This window comes from Stegastes partitus, unplaced genomic scaffold (genome assembly GCF_000690725.1).
Source record: "Stegastes partitus isolate 25-593 unplaced genomic scaffold, Stegastes_partitus-1.0.2 Scaffold143, whole genome shotgun sequence".
NCBI lineage: Eukaryota > Metazoa > Chordata > Actinopteri > Pomacentridae > Stegastes > Stegastes partitus.
Genome location: NW_007577874.1, coordinates 773,142 through 798,328, shown reverse-complemented (window position 1 = coordinate 798,328; position 25,187 = coordinate 773,142). Strand labels below are relative to the sequence as shown.

Genomic DNA, 25,187 nt, shown 5'->3' with positions numbered 1-25,187 from the left:
TAGTTAGAGGGTACCATGAATACAGTAAAGTACAGGGAGATCCTAGAGGACAACCTGATGCAGTCTGCAACAGAACTGTGACTTCAGAGGTTTGTCTTCCAGAAGGACAACGAGCCGAAGCAAACAGTCAAAGCTACACAGAGATGGTTTAAAGACCACAGGGTGACTGTTCTGGAGTGGTTGAGTCTTTGTATTCGATTTGAGCCACATTAAATTGACCCTATTCAAAGTTTAAAAGCAATAAAAGACGAATACAGACGCTGCATAAGGCCTCACCTGGTCGTTGTCGTCGGTCTGGCCCAGGTCTCTGCCGCTGGCCTGAGCGATCCTCTTCCCCGACACCAGATTACCCACCATCACAGAGGCGGGTCCGATCTCTGCAGCGCAAACACAGTCATCAGCAACCGCACACAGTAGCGACGCACAAAACCAGAACCGCCAACGGACTGCTCCCCACCTGGCTGTTTCTGCCGGGGCTTGGGCAGGTTGGTGACGCAGGTGTGGGGGCACATGAGGACGTTGCAGGGGTGCAGCCCGCCCTCCAGGTACAGCTGCTTGATCTCGGACAGGTGGATGCCGCCCAGAGGAGTCTTGGGGAGGGTGTTGGCCGGAACCAGAGCCAGGCAGAAGACGCCCACCCCGTGGATGCTGTCTATGGCCTGATGGGGGACAGTCGGACAGGTTAGCTGCTGATGGATTTCGTTCATCTACACGTGTGATTTGTTCTTGTTTAGCAGCAAAACCAGACAGAAGATTCATCTTCACAGCACGAGGAGTGACTGTTGGAACATTTGTCAAGCATTTGTACTGTAGTTGTACTGTTGGACTTTGTACTGCAGTGAAAACTGAACCCACAGTGAGGAAAGTACAAACGAAACAAAACCAAACCAGGTGGAAGCCAGACAACAGAGAGAGAACGACTGACTGGTGCTACCTTATATACCAGTGCATCTTAAAAACTGAAAATATCTCTATAAGGTCAACTTTTGTCATAATTTAACTCCAAAAGATAAAGTTTCATGTATTATATAGTCATTAAAGTGTAATATGTCAAGCCTTTTTAGGTTTTATTTGTGATAATTACATTTTATAGCTCATGAAAATCAGAAATCCAGGATCTCAAATTATTAGAATATTTCCTAAAATCAATAAAAAAAAAAGGAGAGACTTACAATACAGCAACCTCTAAAAAGTACAGGTAAATAGAATCACAATCAGCCTTAAATTTGACTCTCATAATTTCTCGTTCTGAGGCAGCAAGTAATAAAAATGTTGCAGTAAATGTTGGACTATGGAGAGATTTTGTTACCGGACACACGAAACAAACGGCAGAAGACAATGAAAGCTGGTTTAACATGTGACTTATGATGCAGAACAAGGTTGTGAAGAAGGAGGAGCACCTGCAGGACGCGGCTCATCCACTGGAAGCTGTCCTCCTCCGTGGAGTCGGGCCTCTGCTCGGCCACCACCACGATCCTCTCGTCCCTCAGCACCGTCACCGAGAACACCGCTATCCTGTAGCCACGGCGACACAAACCTCGTCAGCCACACCTCAGAACATCTGATGCTACATGCAACACTTTGAGCTTCATCAGAGGAGCAGGATCCAACAACAGGTCGCTGTTTCTCCACAGATGTTTTCAGCGTGTTTGGTGCTGATGGAGTCCAAGTGGAGCTGATTTATCGTGAGCTTCAGGAACATACGGAGGAACTCAAACACCCAAAATCGAGGCCATGAGAGCAAGACTACACTTGAAACCACGCAACAGCTGCTTGATGTTATCGAAGCACTTCATCAGCAAACAGATGGAAGTTCAGAAAGTGGAACGAGAAGAATCAGAAACAACCACAGACACACAAAAACAATAAAATAACCCAGTCTAACTTTTATATCTTCAGAGGATTTTGTGAGCTCACAGTTTCTGCAGCTGCTTATGTGAATAAAACCTTCTTTTTTGTCCATTTTTATTTTTGTTTTCGCTGTTTTTTCTTTTTTGGCTGTTTTTTTTAATGTAGCTATGTATAAAAGCTTTTTTTTTAAGGGTAAATCCTACATTTTAGGAGGATTTTTTGCAGGTGGTCTAATAAACTGGTAAACAGTGAAAATACAGTAAAAAAAAAAAGTGTGTGTAAATCCTGTATTTTACTTATTAGGAGGACTTTATGTTCTCAGCTGCTTCCTCCTCCCGTAGAAACTTTAACAAATGGCTCCTGATAATAATCTATTTATAATATCAGTTATTCTCTTGTGTATTTTTCTTGTTTCCCCTCCTTGTTCCATCCTGCTTCAGCACTTTAACACCACATCTGTGTGTAAAGTCTGCACATGAGCAGTAAAGATGATGTGATGGTAGAAACAACAACAAGCTGTTCAGACTGTGAGCTGCTTCCTCCTCAGATAGAAGCTTTAAACAGCTGCTGTCAGCTCACACACGGATCTCCTCCTCGCCGGCCACAGACATGATTTCACTTCACTCTGGACTTTATTGGATTTATCGCTCACCTGCCCCGGTACACGAACTTCATGGGCTCCACCGCCAGCGCCGTGGCCACGATGTCGTCGGCGTTGTGCCGGCGGCCGCTCACCATGATCAGCCCGTCCATCTTGCCGGTGATGAAGACGAGGCCGCCGGGGCCGATGAAGCCCAGCAGGCCGGTGCGGACGAAGGCGTACTCGCTGATCAGGCCGCCGCCGGAGCTCACCGGGTAAACCTGCAGGGGCAAAACGCACCGTGTTCAGCTGAGTGGTCGCCACGGCAACCGGCCAGGACCTGAGCTAAATATATCAGAAGTCTCAGTTCTTAAAAAAAAAATAACTTTCATACTGATAATGTCACAGTGCTGCAGAGGACTTTACTGCTGGTTCTATGTTCTCCTGGAAGCAGCACAAATATATTAGAATAATGTCACTAAATAATTAAGAAAATATACAAAAAAAAACAGGAAAAAAGTTTCTCTAACCCCAAAAGATCTGGTTTGAATTCAGATATTTTCTTTTCAACGAACAAAATGTGATTTCTTCCTCTACAAGTGAGAAAAACAAACTCTTGAATATTATTATTATTATTGTTATTATATCATCATCATCATCCTTATATATAACAACATAAATAATAATCATAATAGCAAGAATAATGATAATAATGATAATAATAATAATAATAATAATAATAATGACTCAATTTGTGCAACGCCTTTTAAAAACAAAAGTACAAAATGCTTTTATTCTGAAAAGTCAGCTTTAAAAAAAAAATCAACATGGCTCAGTTTCCAATTTTATTTATTTTTTTCTGAAAACAGAATTTGTCATCTTTTCTCTGATATGATACCAGCGTCTGATGACTGGTAAGAAACCAACATCTCGTGTGTTCAGGATTTAATAAACGCCTCTGCAGCAAATAAAGTAAAAATGTGTTCTAACAAATCGTCTGATCATCTAAAAATTTGACTTCTACAGAGAAATGTGAGGCTTCGGGTGGTACATCTGGGTTTCTCTTCACAATAAAAAAAATATCAAGTAAGAAAAACAATAAAAACAACTCAAACAAGTAAATAAAATCCTAAAATGTCATATTTTTTGTGAGTTAAAAGTGTTTTATGGTGAAAAAGATCATGATCGGTGGTGGGAAAGCAAACCAGTTGAAATACTGGTGTTTTAATAAGACTGTTATTCATGGTGCAGTTTTATCTGAATAAATAAAAATAAACCAAAGAAATGAATCCAGGAAACTGCACACATTTAATAGATGGATGTTTTGCCTCGACAGATTATAAACTAAGAAATCTCTCATGTAAAGTTGGTAATATTTAGGGCTGCAGGTCAGAAATGACTGATCGCAGCGTTTAAAGCGAGAACTTGATTAACTTGATCGATTCTAGTTGGTTCTACGTTCAGGACTGGGCTCACCTCGAAGGTGTTCTTGGTCATCCCCGTCAGGCCGTAGTAGGACGTCCCGGTGGCGATGGAGCAGACGCAGAGTTCTCCGATCTCGTCGGTCTGACAGAGCTGAGGGACGCCTTCAGGCTTCACCACACAGACCAGGCCTGGAGGGAGCAGTCACAGAGGAAACGTTTAATAAACGTACGTCTTTGATCTCAACAGCAGCCTCCAGTTTGCTGGTTTGTTGGTTGTTTTTGGTTTATCCAGGAGTCCAGTCGCTTTTGACTGAAGGATCACACTGGTCTGAACCCATTGCAATCTGCTGAATCCAAACATTACTCTGGTTTTGCTCAATGAGGTCAAAAGTTTGATTTGTCACACTTTTTTTTTAAACATTTGTGTACATGTGTGGGTGTCTGTGCTTCGTATCGTACAAAATTCTTTTTCTGTTTCCTGAAATGAACAAATTCTGAAACTTTTACAAGCTGATGCTATAAATATTTGCAGGTGAATTAAATGTAGACAGAACGTTTACTCCCTGGCTGATGAACAACACATTAGAGTCACGTGATTTTATCAGACAGACATGGAGAGCAGGTATGATGGCTGATCACTGCTGGACTCTGAGGAGAGATAAACCTGCTGCTGGTCATTCCAGGAGCTCCAAGAAGTTCAAGTTCAAGCCCTGAATGTTGAGCAATGCTGATGAAACATGCGGTTTATTTGTATTTACCTTTAGAAATGTTTACGCTTTGGATCATTTAGCTTATGCAAAGGATTAGAAAATTAATTTTTTCCTCTAAAATCCGATTTCTTATGAGAAATACTAAAATAAATCATTGATTTAGTGTCAAAATCTATTTTTAAAATCGAACTGGCATAAAAACCTGACCTGATACAGAAGGGAAGATGTCATTTTTGCATTCAGCGCCGCAAAAATGTCCTAAATCATCAATGAAAATATTTTTTTGTAACCCAGTGTGATCATGATCTGGACGGTGGGGCATCTACTCTCATTACATCACCGGTATACGAAGTAATTAATCTTTGCTGCAACTAATGACTGTTTTCGTCGTCGTTTAATCGATCATTTCCGAGATTAATCATCAGAAAATGGTAAAGAGTGTTGACTAGTGTTTCTGAACATGACAACTGTTTCATCCACAACCCAAACATGTTCAGTTTGCCGTCACAGAGGAAAGAAACCAGAAAACATTCTCATTAAAGACGCTGCAATCAGACAATTTACACCTTTTATCATTTCAAAGCCGACCGCTAATCAATGAATCGCTGCAGCTTTGCTCCAGATGAAAGTCAACCACACGTCTGAGTGAAGCTTCTCAGCATCACAGACGTCAGACGTGGCTTAAGATATGACAGAAATTGATTAACCAGCTACCGAAACAGTTGCTAATTGGTTTAATAGTTTAATTGATTAATTGCAGCAGCTCGTCTCCGTCACGTCTCTGGAGCTTAAAGTAGGTTGTTCCAGCCCACATGTGACGAAGTAGAACCAGGTTACTGCTGGAACTGGGTTGAAAAGCAGAATATGTGGAGCAGGTAATTGGTGCCAGTGGTTCATTAACGATGCCGTTCATCATTAATGTGGCCACGAGGAGAGATTTTGTGGTCGAGAAGCGGAGTGACCACGAAGCGCTGCAGCTTCAGGATCAGCTGCTACAATCTGTGTTTGATTTTCAGGTTTTAAACGTGGATGAATCATCACGAGGCAGCAGAGAGGCGTCCTTTAACGAAGCCTTAATTAATGAGCTCTGTGGATGAGGTGTAATCCCGGCGGCGAACACCAGGTGGCGTGAGTTCGCGGCGACGCTGCTGCACCGAGGAAAGCTTGGAGTTTGTGACAGTGATGTTTGATTAGCTGTGGCAGCCCGTGTGTTTGATCAGCCGGGTTTACACGCTGCCTTCTGCAGATTACTGCCTTCTTTATGGATTAGAAGAGACCAACCTTCAGCAGCTCGTGTGTGATTTCTATTTCCTCATGTTCGTCTGGTTTCTTCTGCACATGGAGCCCAAAACAGCATCTCATTGAAGGAATATCGCTGCAAGAACTGCATTTTTTGTTCAATATTCTGTAAATTTTCCTGTTTTTTGTAAAAAGTTGTACGACGCTGTCAATCAATAAATCACAGCTCAGTGCAGTTCAAACAGAACTAATAACAAGATTTAACCAGATAACTCTGGAATGGAGTGAAATAAAGCACAATGCATTAAATATGAGACATAAAATTGACTAAAAAGGTAAATAAAAAAAACAAAAAATTAGACTGAAAATCAAGAAAAAGAGATTTCTTGCGTCAAAACATAGTAAATAAAAAAACTACAGAAAATTGATTAAATAGGGACAAAATAAAATAAAAACCATATCAGAAATAAAGAAAAAAAAAACACTCGTCTCAAAAATATAATGCATTAAAAAAACCCCACATAAAATTGATGAAAAATAATAAAAATCATGTTGAAAATAAAGGGAAAAAAAGATGTCTTGCCTCCAAAACATAATACGTACAAAAAACTACATAAAATGTATTAAAAAGGTAAATAAAATAATAATAATAACCATATTTAAAATTAAGAAAAAAAGATTTCTCGCTTAAAAAACATAATACATTAAAAAAAACGGGATAATAAAAGTTAAACAAAATATTAAAAACCAAACTGAAAATCAGGAAAAAAATATTTCTCACCTCAAAAACACAAACAAATAAAATATATATAAAATCAAATAAAAATGTAAAGAAAATAATAACTATATTGAAAATCAAGAAAGATTTGCTTTATCACCTTAAAAACACTGTATATACATTTGAATAAAAGATAAAAAAAATGATAAAAACCACAATGAAAATCATGAAAAAAAATGATTTCTTGGCCTCAATGAAAAATGATATTAAGAGCATCTAACATTTATTTGAGACTGAAAACAGGTAAAACAGTTTTTAGGGTTGATATGTTTATTTATTTTCTCTCTAAAACATTTCAGGATATTTAACTTGTGATATTTTTTGCAAACAGCTTGTATTGAATAAAAAATATTTGATATTTCTGCTTTAAAATAATATCCTTGGGTCTAACACATCACGTTAAGTTTACATTTAGAATTAATTAATTGTCTGTTGTATGTTATGATAATTACATTTTAGTGGATCAACAGAAAATTTATCACCAAACATTTTAAATCGATTTTATTTGCAGAAACAACTAAATTTCACTCGTTCCAGATACTCAAACATGAATAATTTCAGTTTTCAGTCGCTTTAGCTGCTTAATAATTAATTAATCAAGGCTGTAATTACAAACTAATGCATAAAGAAAACACTTGTTTTTTTAATCCATCTGGTTGTAAAAGGAGCCGAACAAACAAAGGTGGGTGCTGCTCATGGATCCTTCATTAAGGCCGGAGCGGCAGACGTATTATGTCCTGAAAGCTTTTTTATGTTCTGCATTACCTTGTTAAACTAACTGTGTGGATTTTACCCCTGAGACTAAAACTCCGTTGATTAGAACGGATAGCCGCTGAACTGAAAACCCTCCCGCCGTCTGTTTGCCTTTCTTTTCTTCTCTCAGGCAGCTTTTGATAACGGAGAGCAGAAAACACTAAACTCGCTCAGTCATGAGGAGAAACTGCTCCTAAAAAATTGGATATTGATGAAAAAAAACGAGAGGCACCCTTAAAACTAATTTTACGATTTAATGGACTTGATGGATTGTTTTCGCAGAGTCTGAAACAACTGAAGCCTTCACTGCACCACATATTCTACCCTTAACTGGTGATATGAATATATTTCTCACTTTGGATCTCACAGTTATATTAAATCAATATAGTGAATTTGTTCGCCAACAGCTTTCTGATTGGTCGATGCGCCACATCGGGCCTAATTTTTATTGGTTGGACAGTCGGTGGTGTTACTCATGAGGAGAACAGCTCTAAACCAACAGCCATCCAGGGTTCATCCACTACTTTAGGAACAAACATGTTCAGAACCTCCAGTTCTCCCAATGTTGAACTTCCCCAACCCAATGGAGACCCCTTGGTGCCACTAATTTATCGTTTACTTAACGTTGTGGCTGTGTTTTGTTCAGACTGATGCTCAACAACCAACACTACAGATCATCTACAGCAACTAACTTGTCTGTACGACATTCTTCAACAGTTTTTTGAGCATTGGGGGGTTTAGTTGGGAAATGGGCGCCATGACCAAGTCCTCCTGGAGGCTGAATGACCTCCGACCAGCACAAGTGTTCACTCAAGCTCAGATAAACAGTTATCATATATATATCACAGTATATAAAACAGCTGTGGCTTATTTCATGTCCCAGAATGCCAACAAACGCAAATAAATAATCATTTTAGCTTCCTACTGAAAAATAGCAGCCCTGGTTCATGTAGCTCCGTTTCCAGAAGTCCCAGATGAACATGGGCGGGTACCAGCTGGTGTGTTGAGTTGGTTCTAAGTATAATGATGTGGTTCAAATGTTTTATTATTCTGCAAATACTAGCTTTTAATGCTGATTTAGAATCATTTTGAACTAATAATTGTGACCAATCAGTTACCGTAATTTATCAGCGCATCTGAATATAAGCCACACCCACTAAGTTTAAAAAGAAAACCAGTTGTGTACATATACAGGTCGCACTTGTCTATAAGCTGCAGGTGTCCATGTTGTAACATGAGATATTTACACAGAAAGATTTTTTTTAACTTTAATTAAACATGTACCGCTAACGTACACAAATACGTAAATGTTTTTTTTATCTTAATAGTGCCTGTAACATGACTGGTTAAAAAAATAAAACATACAGCACCAGGAAAAGTCACTGATCTTCCTCCTGCACTAAAACCACTAAAGTCGTCTTCTTCAGTGTCGAACAGCCTCAGAATTCCTTCATCACACACTTCCTCAGTCTCTCACAGTGTCACTTTGGTCTCGAGGCAAATTCGTAAAACTTGTAAAAACCCATAAATGAGCCGCATCATTGTTTAAGCCACAGTTTTCAAAGCGTGTGAGAAAAGTAGCCGCTTATAGTCCGGAATTTACGGTACTGGAAGTTACGATTTTTGTCGACCAAGATTCTCTCTAGTTGGCCTCAGCCCTACCTTTTTCCACATCCAGCAGTGACATTATTAGAGATTGAGGTGGTTTTGTTTTAGCTCTGTTTTTGGTCTCCACCACTCAAGCTGCTAAATGTTCACTAGCGGCCTTTTCAGATCTTTTCCTCTCATAAACAGCTAAATAATGATGTTTGAAGTGTTTATAATATCATATTTCTGTGGAAAGCTGCAGGGAGCTCAGGCTAATTGCCTTCCACTAAGCTCAGTTTCCCTGATTGCGACGGAGGTGAAGAGTGCAAAGTTAGCGTGATGCTAAAGCCACGACGGGGAAAACACCAAGTTGACGTCTACCAGAATTCTCCTTCAACATGTAAACACTTCCAAGTGTTATACCCAACAAAGAACATGCTTTGTGGTACATCACCCACACATGGACGTACCTCCTGGTGTGACGGTGCCCACGTCCTGCACCGTCAGCACCGACAGACGCTCCTCGGTGTCCACCCTGACCACTCCATAGCTCAGACCCTGCATGGACAGGACGCCTCGGCCCGGAGGCTGGCTGCTGTCCTCCACCGGCCTGAACGCAAAAAACACATGCACAAATACAGTGAATAGGAAGAGCTGTGGAGACTTACAGCGCCGATAAAAGGAAGTGTTCAGAACCTCTTTCACGATGCTGCCACCGCCATGCCTCACAGTGGGGATGGTGTGTTTGTGCTGAGGTGCACTGTTTGGTGATGTCGAAACTTAGTGTGTAGTCTGATGTCCAAAAAGCTCAGTTTTGGTCTCATTTATAGGGACTACACTGTGTTACATGAATATTAAACAAGTTTTTACAATAAACAAACCACATTCACGGGTTGTGGTTCCTTTGGAATCTTCTCTAATCGGCATAAATATGACCTAAAATATTATCAGAAGACCTAAGAGTAGATAAGGAGAACCTAATAAATCAAATGAGACACAAATATGACCCTTGATCAGTCATTTACTGCAGTGAAAGATTAAAAATTTCATATCTGTGAGTGGCCAGTGTATGTGAACCTTCAGGTGTTTTCAATTATAGTTTTAATTAAACAACTGGGATGTACAATATTTACAACACGTCTGTGGAAACATATCATGACACCAAAACAGGAGATTTCTGAGAACCTCAAAAAGGTAAAAAAACAAAACAAAAAAAACTAGTCCAGCAACTCACAGTCACACTAAATGCCTGGCATGGTGGTGGCAGTATCATGGTTTGGGGCTGTTTTGCTTAATCTGGGCCAGAACAGCTCGCTATCAGTGACGGAACAATGAATTCTGAATAAAATCAACAAATTCTGAAGGAAAATGCCAAAGAGGAATAAAGTAAATATTTGGGAATGAACAAGCCAAAGTCCTGACTTTAATCCAACAGGAAGGTTGTGGAAAGAATGTGAGGAAAACCCACCAACATCCCAGAGATGAAGCTGTTCTGTTTGGAGGAACAGACTAAAACTCCTTCGAGCCAGTATGCAATTTGTCACATCAGATACTGACAGCAAATGTTCACACACGTAATATTGAGTTTTCTACTGTTAGGACTGTTTTAGGTCACATTTGTGGGGAAACATAGAAAAGTCAAACTTTAAAACACCCTGTATGTGTGAGGGTTTTTGTCGGTAAACATGTGTGTCACTGTTTGGACTCCACCACCCCCAGTCACACAAAACCACTGGCATGGTGGGGGCATTATCATGGTTTGGGGTCATCACTGATGCAACAATGAATTCTGATGTGTACTGACCAATCTTACAGGGAAAAGTCAGGTTAAAGAAGATGTGCCAGGTTTGTCTGTTTCTATGAATCAGTTGTTGCGTATCTGTAGCTGTTTGTCACCAAATGTAAAGCTCTAGTGAGGTTAATGACTCTGCACTGCTGAGATCTGCCTTTAAACCGTCTCTATTGTTTTCTAACATTTATCGTTTTAATACCCTTGCTGGAAGGAGGATGTGATCGCTGGAGCGTCCAGGTTTGTTGCTGCGTCAGCACCAAACATTAAACTCTGACAAAACACTGGATCTACAACATGAACTGCAGCTTTCTGTGTGCTGCAAAGGGATGCGATGGTGTGTTTACAGTGTGTACTCTCTGTGGACGTGTTTGCATCGGTGTGTAAGAGGCCCTTTGCATGTTTGCGCTCATGTCTACGTGTGCACATGTTTGCATAATCCCTGTATGTAAAGCGGTGCTGTGTGTTAGTGTGTCTGTGGGTGAGTTGTGTACCTCCTGATGGCCACCGTCAGGGCCTCGGGGGAGCTGGCGCAGGGACAGATGACATCGGCTCTCAGCCCTTTGGTCTGAAAGACGTTGAGGAAGGCGTCGCAGGAGGAGATGGACCCTAACGGACAGGAATAGCAAGCGACTGTCACACCAGGTGTGGAGCTGCTTTCACACAGAAACCAAACAGCCATTATGCAGCTTCCTAAAAAGCAGCGTTCAATCAATTATCCTGCATCTCTGAATGCGATTAAAAAACACTCAGAGGATCATTTTGTATTGATGGTTTCGAATGTTTTAGCCCAAATAATTGGATTTACGGTAACCTTTTAATGGCGGATTTCCTTCTTTCAGGGAACTCGATTCTTTCTATTTCATTAGTCCAGGTAATCCACTTCAGCTGGCAACTTGCTATTTTTACGTTTTCCGTCGAGGTTAGAACATTGCAGCTCGGTCTTAAGCAGGAACCGTTTACAATCTATTTACGGCGCACGAGAGCAGCGAGTGCACCTCAACGAAATATCACTTTAAATGTCAAATGATTCAAAAATGAATCACGGCGGAATAATAAATGTATTATTTCTAAGTTGAACAGTCGAGTATTTACTAATATGACCAACAAAAAAACAAAGTAAGACTATATTGAAAATTCAGGCCCCAAAGTAGAAACTCAAAGAAACGAAAGTAAACACACCGGTGGTCACACAAAATCGAGTTCACCTGTGTTTACAACCAGCGAAACTGAATGAATGAGGGTCTATGACGGGCTGGTAATGGATGTTTTAGGACCTATGTGCTGCGTCTATGTCTGCATCATGGCTCCACATGGAAGATAACTGCCAAAGGAACTGAAAAATCTGATTGTCAGACTGAAGAAAAATGGAAAATGATACAGGAAGATCAACTAAAAACCAGCTGCAGCAGTAACCAGGAGGTATCGTAGCACCAATCAGAGCTGCAGTGGTCGTGTTACTGAAATCGTTCCACAGACAGTGAACTTCTATCGTCATCTATCTGTGAGAACCAGACGGCAGCTGCTTCAGACTCGGCCCAGGGGTTATCAATGGAAATCAGAGTTTGTGCGAAGCTCAGACAGTGTGAAGGACACTTCAGAGCATCGACCTCTATGGACGGCATCCAAGAAAAAGTAAACTCCAACTCGCCCTCCGGCACAAAACTGCAAGATGAAGGACGTGAACAGAAGCCTGATGAATGCTGGGAGCACATTAGATAAACTTGTTCAGCTAAGACGGCGTCCGGCATGTTTGGTGTGACGCGTAGTCCTGACAGTGAAGAACGGTTTGATGTGGAGCTGCATGAGTCTAAAAGCTGCTGGAGAGGTGACATTTACAATGTCTGTGGATCAACCAGAACACTGGCTGACAAGATGACTCCCAGTCTGCAGAAACCGGAAGAAGACGAAAACTAAAGAAGAACAAAACGACGTGGACGAGTGTGTCACCTGAGTTAGATCCAATACAACAACTTTGGGTCATTTAAAGGCTTAGAGCAACACGAGCCCTCCAGCAAAGATCAGCTGGAAGAATGAGTCTGAAGAACGGCAGAACATCTCAACAGACATTAAAATACCAAGAAGGACTGAGTCTGACATTAAAAATAAGGCAGTTGTACAAAATAAAAGACTTTAATCTCAGTCATGAAAGGTGTCTGTTTGGTGTAGAGTTTCTACTGATACAGTAAATACAAAATGATCAACTTAGAAGTAATGCAGGTCGTATAAGGTGGTAGTTCTGCTGTATACACTAAGAATGCTTCAACATTAAGGATAGAAGGACTAAGTTTCTGTTGTAGACTTTAGGGATGCTCACATTGTCAGAAAGACAAACCAACGTACGTTCATGTTGCACTATTGCTACCACACATTTAACACCTTTTTGTATTCTGAGATCTCCTTCAAAGTGTTCTACTCTCTAAAAACTGCCTTTGATCCGTCTTTTTTTTTTTTTTTTGCAGTGTAGCTGCTCAGTCTTTGACGCTGCGGCTCACTTGAAGGCACCAGCAGCTGACAGCACCAGCTCAGAATGGCCTCGCCACGTGACCGTGACTCAACGGTATGTCACAACGCCGACATCAGGCAAGTTTCGAGTCGCTGCAGCAGGTCGGTGCAGGAGGAAGCAAACAGCATGAAGCTAATGAGCTAAAACACGCAGACCGCCGGCTCCTGGTTTTCTTAAAGCCGCGTTTCCACTCCAGTTAAAACCATTTGTTGTGCCAAATGTGCGGACACTCCCGCTCTATTCCTGTAGGGTGACCCAGTTTCCCGAGATCCCAAGAGAGTTTATCCATTTCCCTGACATTCTCTATCTCAAATACACCTCGCTTAGACTCCCCCGTCGGCGAGGGAGCGGAGGCGGAGTTGGACCTTACAGGGGTTTGATCCGTCGGCCACCAGCAGCATGCGCAGCGAGCTCAGGTTGATGTCCTTCTGGTCTTTGTGGGCCACCAGAGCCCAGTGCATGTCTCTGGACTTCACACAGGCCACCTTGGCTGCGGGCGGAAAGAGAAGAGAAAAGAATTAGCATTTAATCTATTTGACGGGCAGGTGAATGGAGCGAAGTGACGGAGCTGAGTGGCGGCTGGAGTGGGAGGCCGACCTTTGTACTGGCAGACTTTCTGGATCCACGACAGCGGGTTGACCTTCATCAGCGAGTAGGGAACGCTGATCACGTGCATCATGTTCATCACACTCTGCACGAGGAGAAGACGACATTTAAAGCTCAAGGGGGATATTTCACATAAGTCAAGTAATTACTTCAAGTTGTCTGCAGGTTTCTGACTGTATTTGAGTCCATTTTTTTGGGACATTATTGTAATTTAACCTTCAGAACTCAAAAACCTCAAATTTGATAAGCTTGTTAGCTCTTAAAACAAATCACCCAAATTAACACCATTAACAGAAGTTAGAAACAGTAAAGCCAGAGATAGTCGTCAGATCTTCAACTTTCCAGAAAATGGCACATGTTCCACCTTCATTGGGAAAAAAAACATCCTGTAAAAAAAAAAACCCCATCTAATTTTTGTGTAGAAATCGTATAATTAATTAATTTCTAGCATGTTTCTTACTGCTTGTGCCCATTTCATGCAGTTATTTGATGTAATTTTAAAAACTGAACCTTTGTCTAACCCTGTGAAGTCTAAAATCTGCTGTTTAAGCTGAAAAAAAACTAATAAACACAAAACAAATGCTATTTAGAAAGTATAAAAACAGACCAATCCAAAGGTTCTTGAACTAACCATGTTTGACGTGCACCTCTTTCGAAATATTAACAAAACTTATGGTTAAAATCATCATATTTCATTAAAAAAAACATATTTATTCTACATGTGTCATTTAAAAATTGGCCAAAAATAAACCATTTCAACTAAACAGATTCTGTGAAACACTAAAGTCTGCCCTCCTCATGAGTGGTTCAGCTGTGACTAAATCGCAAAAATATGTGTAACCAGTCATCGGTAGTGTCGATCATGCAGGATGCCAGTGTGCTTTGAACTCATTTAGTGAAATCAGCTCTTAAAGATTCAGGCAACTGTGCAACTGACTCCAAGCAAAGAGAGCAGGAACAGTTCCAGAGAGCAAAGACAGCAGCTTCCTGTGCTTTTTGATGGATTTAGATCTGAAGATACGAAGGAAACAGGCCAAGAACAAGCACGTAATTAGGAAACCTGAGTCTATAATGCATGATGGTGAGTGTAAGATGTAGAGATTTGTTATAAAGTGAATGTTAGGTTCTGGATTCTGGTCCTGATCCTACCGTCAGGATGCCGTGCCACAGCCCGACGTCCTTCTTGAAGTCCAAGACGTTCACGATGGTCTCAGCTGCATCCAGACAGGGAAGAAAAACACCGGTTAAATAATTCAGCCGTGACCTACAGACGGAGCCGTGTGAGGTTTTCGCGCCGCCGTACCTTCGGTGTAGCTGCAGGACTGGGTGAGCGCCTGGCAGTGGGTGAGCAGAGCGATCCTGGTCACGGTGACGCCCAGAACGCTGCCGTCCTTACAGGTCTTATACTGGAGGAGAAACAGCACACGGTCACGTTATAAATAAAACAACCATATTCTGACTTTAATTAGGAGGATAGATGTTTGGAGGCTCTCAGACAAGAGAGATTGTTTTTCTTAATGTCTCTAATGAAGTTTGCTGTACGCTGCCATATTTGACATTTATTTTGATTGTATCTGACTATATTTGTGTCCATTTTAGATTTTTAAATAGTAATTTAAAAAAAAAAAAAGTAAAGTTTGCCTTCAAACTATTAGGTAAAGCCCAGATGATGATGTCATGGTTTTGGAAGCTTCTGATTGGTTAATTGACAACATGTGAGTTAATTAGTTGGATAAATATTGTTAGATTGGACATCAGCAAACATCCAATATGGTGCATCTCCAGACTGAACAAAATATATGAAACGTGTCCTAAATTAAATCTCTAGCAGTGTTTGTGTGCAGCAGCTAGTTAGCCTGTTAGCCTGCTAGCCTGTTAGCCTGTTAGCCTGCTAGCTCACCTCTATGTAAGCCGTGTCGTTGTTGGCGTCCTTGATGTGAGGGAACCAGTCTCTGGGCGGTTTGGAAAGATGCTTCGACTCGGTCACAAACCACAGCAGCTTGGGCCAACCTGCAGTTAGAGACGGCGGCGGCGTTAAAAGGGCGTCGAAGCAACAACACGACGTGAATAATTGAAGGAGCTGTTTAACATTTCAGAAGACGGAGCAACGGCGGAGACGAATCAGGATTCTCTTTCATTCGTGTGTTTTATTTTTATAAACAAACAACTGATCAAGTTCCTTCAATTCCCAGATTATGAATAATAGCTGAAATGAAAGAGTCAAACACAAAACAAGGATTCCAGCTTCACGGACTAAATTATTTTTTAACCTGCTGGTTGGATTTGAAAGGCAAAAAAAAGCCAAAATGACACCAATTATCAGAAACAATAAGAAGCTAGAAAGAACTGTCGTATTATCAGGACCGTTTTTGAACAAACTGTGTGACAAAATAAACCAAATCTAAGCGTCAAATCGTTCAAAATAACTTTGTGCTACGGTTTATTGAAATATTTGGCCCAGATTTTGGAGACAACATGAAATTCTGCCGTCCTCTCTGCAACCATGAAGCCACGACGGACTCAACTGTGACCAACAATCATGTGATGGGAATATCTGTGAATCTGGCTGAATTTGTGTAACTTCTAACAGTCAAAAATGGCTTTTATGTCTAAACAACACATCAAAATCCAAAGAAAATCAGTTAAATGTGATTTAAAACAGCAAGAATTAGCCATAAAGATGCGAAACATGCAACTTTCAATGGTAAGAAATGGCCTTTTTAATGTTTCGTCCTGTCCTATCAGTAGCTCCAAACACATATTAAGTTAATATTTGGCTGAACTGCAGCCAGTGTTTCCTCAAAACACTGAAGACATATGTATGGAAACCAGTTAGAGAGACTGACAGGAAAATAAACTCCACTGGGTCAATCAAATAAATGTGGCACGGCTCAGAAACAGTGAACAGAGGAGCAAGTGGTTGGAGGACACATCCAGCATGGTGGAACATCTGTCTACGGATCATGTGCAGAGTAAAGGTGAAAAACTAGTTTGTAGAGGTTGTAAAAATGGAAATAGGTAATTATCAATGTGTGCACTTGGGGAAATGATGTACATGTTGATTACAACTTTTGTTTTTGTTTCTCCATATCATGATTTATAGCATTTTAGCTGAGTCATATTTCAGATTATCAACATTAATGAATGTTTGATGTGGGGTTCCTTCAGAAAAATAAACTAAATCTAAGCTCAAAATCGTGATATTTTTCTTAAAAATCACTTTATTCTACATGTCGTGTTTAAAAATTGTCCAAAAATACACAATTTGCACTCAACAAATCCTTCAAAAACTAAAACTTCACTGCTCCTCAACACGACCGAGCTGTGACCAACAGTCGTATGACAAAAACTCACACTGAAGCAATTAAAATCAACGAGGCATGGCTCACAAACGGTGAACAGAGGAGCACGTTGTTGTTGAAACATCTGTGCAGAGGTGATGTGCAGAGTACAGTGAACACATCACTAGTAAAATAGTGCCAGATATCTGTCGTATGTGGAGCCAACAGTTTGCATTATCAGTGACACCTGTGGACAAATGTTGTGCTTTTGCAAAACAAATGATCTGATTTCTAACTTTTTCATTCTGCACAATCGACATCTCCCTCCTCCTTCGTGGTCGTGCTGTTTCCATAGAGATACAGGACTTGAACAATTAGGAGGAAAACTGCGACAGGAGTAAATAAAACCCTGAGAAGCTGCCTGTCAATTCATCTATTTACATCTGTGGATTCATTGATTTATTGATTCATTGATCTTGTTTAATGGTGTTTTGAAGGAGCCTTTAGCTGCTCAAATTCTGCTTCAAATCTTAAAATAAGCAAACTGAAGACCCCCCTGAGAGACACAGTGAATCATAATCATACTAATAATAAAGCAGCCCTGGTTAATGTATTCACTCTGGATTGAAGCCCTTTATGTGGAGACCCTCCCCCACGTCAGGCCTTTACCATCCAGCTGTGATTGATGATGTTCGCTCTCACCTTTGAACTGAGGGATCTCTCCTGTTGCGCTCTTGGGGAGGCCCTTGTGGCAGGCATCGCTGGTCAGCGCCACGGTAACGCCGCAGCTGCCCAATAGGAATCCGATCTGCTGGCTGCCGGCATCCTGTTGGACGAAGCGGAAAGTAGGGAGAAACAAACTAAATCTAACCTTTACAGATTAACAAATCCATTTAAATGCAAACTCAGAGGTGATTCGACCGTGGTGTTTACTGGATGTGGTGGCGTGTGCGTGCAGAACGGCGTGCAGCGCGGCGAGGTGACGCCTGCTGCACTGCTGCTGCTGCTTCACCAGCTCAAACTGAAATTTTATGGAAAATCCTGCAGCACAGATGCAGAACTGAAGGGGGAAGGGGTTCACGAGAGGCTACCGACGTGCAGCAAAAAGGCATTTTCTGCTGCAGCAAGTAATCACCGTGTAACCATGCCAACGCTGCTGCTGCTGCTGCAAAGAGGCTCCACTCACTGAAACAATACAAACACAACTAAATTAAGCAGAAGGTGCTTTTCTTGCAGCAGCAGCAGCTTTTTTTTTTTTTTTTTGTCAGATTCCAGCCTTCAGAAATGTCACAGATCAACAGCCGAACTGATGACAGTATTTTTCCTGTGATGGCAGGGCAGCAGGAGGCTTCGCTTCTCGCGTGTCAGACGTGTTTTTTCTGCTCAGACAGGATTATTTTCTCAGAAATACTTGTTGCTAGCAAACAGCTGAGACCGAAGATCCAAAACATCTCTCTTTTTTTTCCCCTCCCCTCCCCAGCCGTCTGCAGTCTCACAGTAACAGGACTGAAATGAAACCCAGCAGGAGTTCGGAGCTGCTGGGCACGAGGTGAAAAACAGATGTGGCCGAACCGCAGAGGATTAACATTACACAGCAGCGCGTCGAAAAATTAAATCACCTGACCTCCCACCGAGGAGCTAATCCTGTGGAACACGGCCTCAGTGTCAAATTTAAAGCTAATGCAAAAGGATTGGAGGGCTGCAGCGATGGATAAAGATCAGACACAGCCAGCGTTTGGGTTGTGGTGCGACTCTTGAAACGTGTTTTTTTCACCTTGCGGCTCAGCGGCACCTCGATGGGAACCGGGACCACCTCGGCCAGCAGACAGCCGTAGAAGGCCACCATGAAGGCCACCGGGTCGTTGTTGGGGAACACCAGCGCCACCTGGAGGACGGAGAGACGACGGAAGAGTCAGCGATGATGGGAACCAGAATCAGCAGCGTAAAAAAAGAGCAAAAAAAAACACCAGTTCTGATGAAGCTCCTGCAGTGTTAGGGTTCATGGTCAATGTTTTCTCATTCACCCATTCATACACCAATGGTGACAGAGCTGCCATGCAAGGAGCTGCCTGCCATTGGGAGCAACTTCAGGTTCAGTGTCTTGCCCAAGGACACTTCCACTGTGGAGGGGCGGGGATCAAACCACCAGCCTTGTGGCTCCACCACCTGAGCCACAGCCGCCCCCTAAGTATCTCCATGCTGCACACATTGTGCTCGAACATCGGTGAAGATGTGTTAAACGGGGAGTCTCCACCAGGAAACACTTCTTGCATCTTAGTGAATTTTTATGCACCGATTTGTGGCCTTTCTGCATCAGTCTTCAGCAAAATTCAGACAGTAGGTGACAATCCATAAAAAACTGGAACATAAAGCAGGAAGGCTCTCAGGCATTATATTTACTCTGCTGGTAACACCATCACAGCTGCTTCAACGTACACATTGAAGATCTCCTTTTCTGGCCTTTACTGCGTCTTTTGTTTGCTAAAATAAATCTTGTGCTTGAATTTTGTGTTTTCTTTTTACATGTATAAAAACATTTCCGCCTTAAATTGATGCAGAAAAAAGGCACAAGTTGGTGCATTAGGATCCAAAACCGACACCCGATGCAGTTTTTCTAGATAGTACACATTGGAAGTGTTGCAGAGTTGCTGTAGTACCTGATAATGCTGGCAGGCAGAGAGCATTGTGGGGGTTTAGTGAGTAAAGGGGCAACATGACCAAGTCGTCTGTGGCGCTGAATGACTTCCAGCAGCGCAAATGTTTAGAATCAAGCTCGGATCAAATTAAGAAGCATTTTATATCTTAGTTAGATTAAAAACAGCCACGTTTGCAGCCTGTATCGTCTGTCTGTGGCTCAAAACAGCAAAATCAACACAATAAGAACGTCCAACGTGTCTAAGATACAAGCAAGGGATGAGGTTTGTTTCGATACCAATCTTGTTGATCAAGACATAACAAGAATCAATCCTATCGCTAAAATAATCCTTTATTAATTACATTTTCACAACACAAGCTCTAATTTATTTTGACATAAATCCTTTTGCCAAACACAAAAAAAAGGCATAATATTTCATCATCATGTGTGACATTACTTATTACCTCTGGATCACTGCTAGCATCACTTTTTACTACTCTAGTCTTACTATTTTATTTTCAGTCACGTATCGTACTTATGTCTTATTGCTTTTCATGAGGCACTGCATTTATGGTCATATCATTTCAATTAGTCTTTTCTGAGCAACATCCAAGCAATCATCACACTTATATCTCGTTTTTAAACCTCTGCAAACAACACATTTAAAAAATTTCTGTGCATTTTGGTGCAGATTTGTTTCAGCAACAACAGAATTAAGTTAGCAGAAGATTTGATATCGATGTTGCTGCATTTATTAAGATTAAATCTGTGACACCTGAGTGACAAAAAAATGATAATATCACCTTAATTCTTTAAATCACAACATATGCTCAAGTTTATAAATCACTTTGTCAAATGTAAAAAAGAAGAAATGAGCTGCTGAGCACGGCTTTTAAAACCTTCACAAAGTTAAACACACGGAGGCGCCGGGGATGGAACCGGCGACCTCACGATTAGTGGAGCTGCAGTCACAGCAGATTATCAGGTCGAACAAATCAGTCTAATCATCAAAAACAAGTCGCCCAAACGAACCTGAAACGGGCACAAAGATGAAAAAGCGTGAAACAACAGCGCGGCGGCGGCGGATTAGCGTGACTCACCCGGTCTCCCGGTCGCACCATCGGCTCCTGCTTGCTGCCCAGTTTGTGGAGGATGTTGTAGGCAAGCTTGATGCTGCGAGACCACAGCTTCCCTGCAGGGATCAGGACACAGGAAACGAAGGTGTGAGAGAGGCACGCTGAGGACGCCACACACTTCTATTTTGAGGACGTGGTGTCGATAAAGGGAGGAAAGGAAGCGTCTGAAGGGACGACATTTAAGAGTTTTCAGCAGTCAGGAGGGAAACTATCTGGAGGACGGACGGATTAGACTTAAAAGCAGAAGCAGGCGTCGTCTAATGCACAGGTGTTCAGGGAGACGGAGGGAGGAGGAGGAGGAGGATGTACATTCCTGCACTTATAAAAACATGATGTACAGACTCAGGATTCATACAAACCCTGTTAACATTAACCTCCTGGTTTTAACTGAACACACACCAGGTACACGTTTAATAGAGACTAAAACACATCACTGGGAAGCAAACAGCAGAACAAATACCATTCTTCTCTAATCTTAGCCTGTTTTTTTAATTATGTAACAACAAAATAGTCACAGCAGCTTCTTTTAACGGACTTTTCTGTCTGAACACACAAAAAAATGAAGCTGATGTAGGAAAACGTGATCTGTGTTCCATCCACGTTCGGTCTGATGATGGGAAATTCTTAAAACTCACAGTCACGTGTCTCTTTATAGGCGTTAACCTCGTGGTTTATACTGAATGTACACCAGGGCTGGATGAAGTGGGACAGAACTAATCATGTTTTAGAATTTTAGCGTGTTTTTTATTTAGATGAAGCTCTTTTGAAGCCGAGTTTTCACTTAAAAAACCCAGAACTTTTAGCAGAGAGGAGGCTTTTAGTAAGGAATCAAATCAAATCAAATAATATAAAACACATTTCAAAAAAGCCTGAGTTGCTTTCAACAGATGACCAAAAGTTAGAAAATCACTAACAGATATTTATGGAAACACGTGTAAAAATGACCCACGTGTTTAAAGACAGTCATCTTCTAAATGGATTTCTGTATTTGGACGGAGAAAAGTTGACTTTAGGATACGACTCCGGGACTTAAAGGTGTAAAAGAGATTTTTAAAAACCACAATTTTTTAAATGGAGTTCTGTACTGAAGGCAGAAACGTTTCCCTCCTGCTGAAAAAATAGCATTTTGTCAAACCTGACTTGGCATGAACAGACAAATTAAATAAACCCGCTGGGAACTGAAGTTGTAAAATGATCAAAATGTTTTAAAATCCACACTTTTTAAACTGGGAAACGATGTAAAATGACCTCCATGATTAAAAACGATGATTTTTTCAATGGACTTTTGTATCAGATACAGAAGAGTTTAAAGTTTATTTGCTGTAAGATTTTAAATCAGAGGAAAAAAACAACAATTTCTTGCCACAAAATGATCAAACGTAAAGACAGTGAATGTGTTTTTGCAAAATCTTCAGCTGCAGCGTGAAAAAAGTTTTATTTTCTGGCACAATAGTTTTTTTTTTTTAGATAGCTGAAGTGTCTTTTTGTTTGACTTGAAAACTGCATCTCAGTGATGTCAAAATACATTTTCCTAGTTTATTGCAAAATTGGTGTCATATTGTGCCATCCTTAGGCTGTAAACGTATAAATCGGGGGACATTGAACTTTAAACTATTACCTTCAGGTTCAGGCAGTTTGATCCAAGAAACAGAAACCTTGTGAACACATTTGAATGAGTGCACAGTGAATAATAATGCATCTATGGTATAGCATATATAGTAAACACCGAGCGTCTGGTACCGTATGTGAGCACGTAGAGGGGCTTCCCGGCCGTGTCCAGGCTGGTGAGGCAGGGGGCTTTAGGGGAGATGGTGCCCCAGCGCTGGAGCGCCGCCTCCAGGGACGGAGGCCAGTTGGTGACGACCCCCAGAGCCTCCCCTCGGACCGGCATCATCTCGGCCCCCTCCGGTCGGGGCTGGTTGGGGTCCGGCTGCTGGACTGGAGACGATAAAACCATCACAGACCTCAATGTTTGTTTGCAGGCGTGAAAACAGCACATTTAACTCATTAATTCATTAGATGAAGCTGTGAGGAGGCTGCAGAGCGAACGGCTGGTGTCTGGTTCAGACGCGGTGAGAGGATTTAACAGGATTCAACTTTAAGCTACTGTCATAAAAAATGGATCCAGAGTGAAGGTCTTAAACCACGACGTCGACTCTGAGCTCAGCATCATCCTCCGCCACCAGATATTTACAGCACGTTGTAAAACACCTCCACAATACGACAGAAAACTGCTCAAATAAGAGTGTTTTCCCCTAAAATCTGAACTCGCCCACGTGGTGAAAGCTGCACCAACACCCAGAACGATGTGCAAATATCTCGACTGCTGCAGTTTATTTACTCTAAAAGCGTAACCTTTGGATGATATTTGAGCTCCATGTGGATCCACCCAGTTACCGCGACGACTTCACCACGACGATGACGAAGCTTTTTACCGTCTGTCTGCACAGTTTTCAGTTAAAACAACATCTGCACACGTTTCAAGGCTTCTCAGAGCAGTGGAGGAGCTTTTCAGAGGCCTTTAATACTCTGAACGTCCCAAAAACCTGCCACTGGGTTTGAAATTCATGTTATACATTTAAGTATATTTTAAAAAATCACCACAATGACACCATGTATCTGAGCCAGAATTTGCAAAAACTGAAAAATTTATCAGATTTTTATTGTTCTAACGGCCGGTGAGCACATCATGTGGGAGGCACGGGTCCATCAGGAAAATTAATCATGTCTCATTTATAGGTTCTGCAAAAATAAACCAGATTCTGTAAGAAAACAAAGAAATTCTGCAACCGAGAATCCATAAATAATAATGAAATGCTGGCAGCTGTGGTCACCACACTGTAATTTACTTAAACAGTTTTTAATTGATTATAGAAAGTAGAATATAAAGTATATTGTTTAATACTGTGACTAGACTTCTCAATAATAAACTGTGTTGCCGCTGAAATCAACATGAGCTGTGGTTTTATCTCGTTTTTGTCGTGTTGTCGCTCTTTTTTTTGTGTCTCTGCTTTTCTTTCACATCTTTTTGTGACAGTTTCGTCTCCTTTCTGCCATTTTTTGTCCTTTTTCTCATTATATTTGTCTCCTTTTTGTCCCATTTTTCTCTTTGCATGTCATTTGTCTTGTTTTTTTTCCTCCTATTTTTCTTTTCTATCTCGTTTCTGTCCTTCTGTGTGTTATTCCTGTTGCTTTGTGTCTGATTTTTTTTGTTCAGTTGTTACGGCAGCCTGCTGTTCAAAGTCGTTCTTGGCTCCGAAAGAAAAAAAAAGCACCAGATTTTACAGTTTTTAAGTGTAATTTGGAGGAAGAAGCGCACCAATCAAACAAACCCTCAAATTTCATTGTGCAAATATACGCTGCAAGCAGGTCGACGGGCAATTTAAAACAAAACACAAAAACAGGAAATGATTTGATATATGAAGCTAAAATTTCACGCATCCAGCTAGAAAAAGTGTGTTGCTGTGTTTTTACAGAGCAAATAAAAACTATTCTGCTTGAATAAATGAAACCCGACATAATAAAACTGATTTAATTCCCGTCACTTCCTTTGGCACTGATTTAAACCTCTTGGACACCAGAACCCTGCACATGCTGCTCCTACGTTTTCACCACAGACGCTGTTCATGAAGCACCTTATTTATTACTTCTGATGATGCAGAATGACAGAATGACGTGCGGACATGAGGACGGTTTCTAACCTTCCAGAAGCTCATCGAAGTCGTCGACGAAGAACTCCCGCAGCGGAGGTCTGCGCGGCTGCTTCAGCGTGTTCACGAGCTGCTGGATCTTGGCCGACACACGGCTGCTGACCGGAACTCCTGCAGGAGGAAAGAGGCCAGAGAGTCCTGATGAGCTGACCGACGGCAGTCCTGACAGGTTTAGCGGCGACCGAGACCGGATCGCTGCAGGGAGTCAGGAGGTCGTGCTCATGTTGATCTCACGGTCACGTCCAGCAGTAACTGAGTCGGGAGACCATGTGACGTCAACACCTGGACCTCTGTTACATGTTTCTGTGGCCACATGCAGGTCTCCATGTAGGACGTCTGCATTGAGGAGAGTCTGCAGCCACCACCAGGAGAAGAAACAGCAGTTTTCTTCAACATTCACCAGGGTTGGACCGTCCCTGGAGAGTTTTACTGTAACGTCCTGAAGTGTCTGAACATTCGACAAATGACCTGAAGCCGACATCACAAAGACTTAACCAGTATTTAATGGGTCATATCTGATGTATCTGACATGTTTTTTAAATCATAAACTGGACATACTTAGTGGTACCTATGAGTGCTTTTTGACATAAATATCATTTAAT

The 25,187-nt window shown here is 41.5% G+C and overlaps 1 protein-coding gene across 1 annotated transcript in view; it reads right to left on the bottom strand.

The window, feature by feature from the left end:
• LOC103355343 (disco-interacting protein 2 homolog C-like) overlaps positions 1-25,187 on the bottom strand; it is a gene marked incomplete at its 3' end in the record, with an annotated part of 72,465 nt that overhangs the window by 10,911 nt on the left and 36,367 nt on the right. The window contains exons 8-24 of the mRNA XM_008279091.1: positions 24,577-24,696; positions 22,616-22,813; positions 20,840-20,931; positions 18,879-18,989; positions 17,807-17,930; positions 15,724-15,833; positions 15,127-15,229; positions 14,973-15,037; positions 13,815-13,908; positions 13,588-13,707; positions 11,206-11,320; positions 9,393-9,532; positions 3,908-4,044; positions 2,504-2,712; positions 1,401-1,515; positions 458-659; positions 277-377 (exon numbers count right to left, since the gene is read on the bottom strand). Coding sequence (XP_008277313.1) covers positions 277-377; positions 458-659; positions 1,401-1,515; positions 2,504-2,712; positions 3,908-4,044; positions 9,393-9,532; positions 11,206-11,320; positions 13,588-13,707; positions 13,815-13,908; positions 14,973-15,037; positions 15,127-15,229; positions 15,724-15,833; positions 17,807-17,930; positions 18,879-18,989; positions 20,840-20,931; positions 22,616-22,813; positions 24,577-24,696 — 2,156 coding nt within the window. The remainder of the gene's footprint in view (positions 1-276; positions 378-457; positions 660-1,400; positions 1,516-2,503; positions 2,713-3,907; positions 4,045-9,392; positions 9,533-11,205; positions 11,321-13,587; positions 13,708-13,814; positions 13,909-14,972; positions 15,038-15,126; positions 15,230-15,723; positions 15,834-17,806; positions 17,931-18,878; positions 18,990-20,839; positions 20,932-22,615; positions 22,814-24,576; positions 24,697-25,187) is intronic.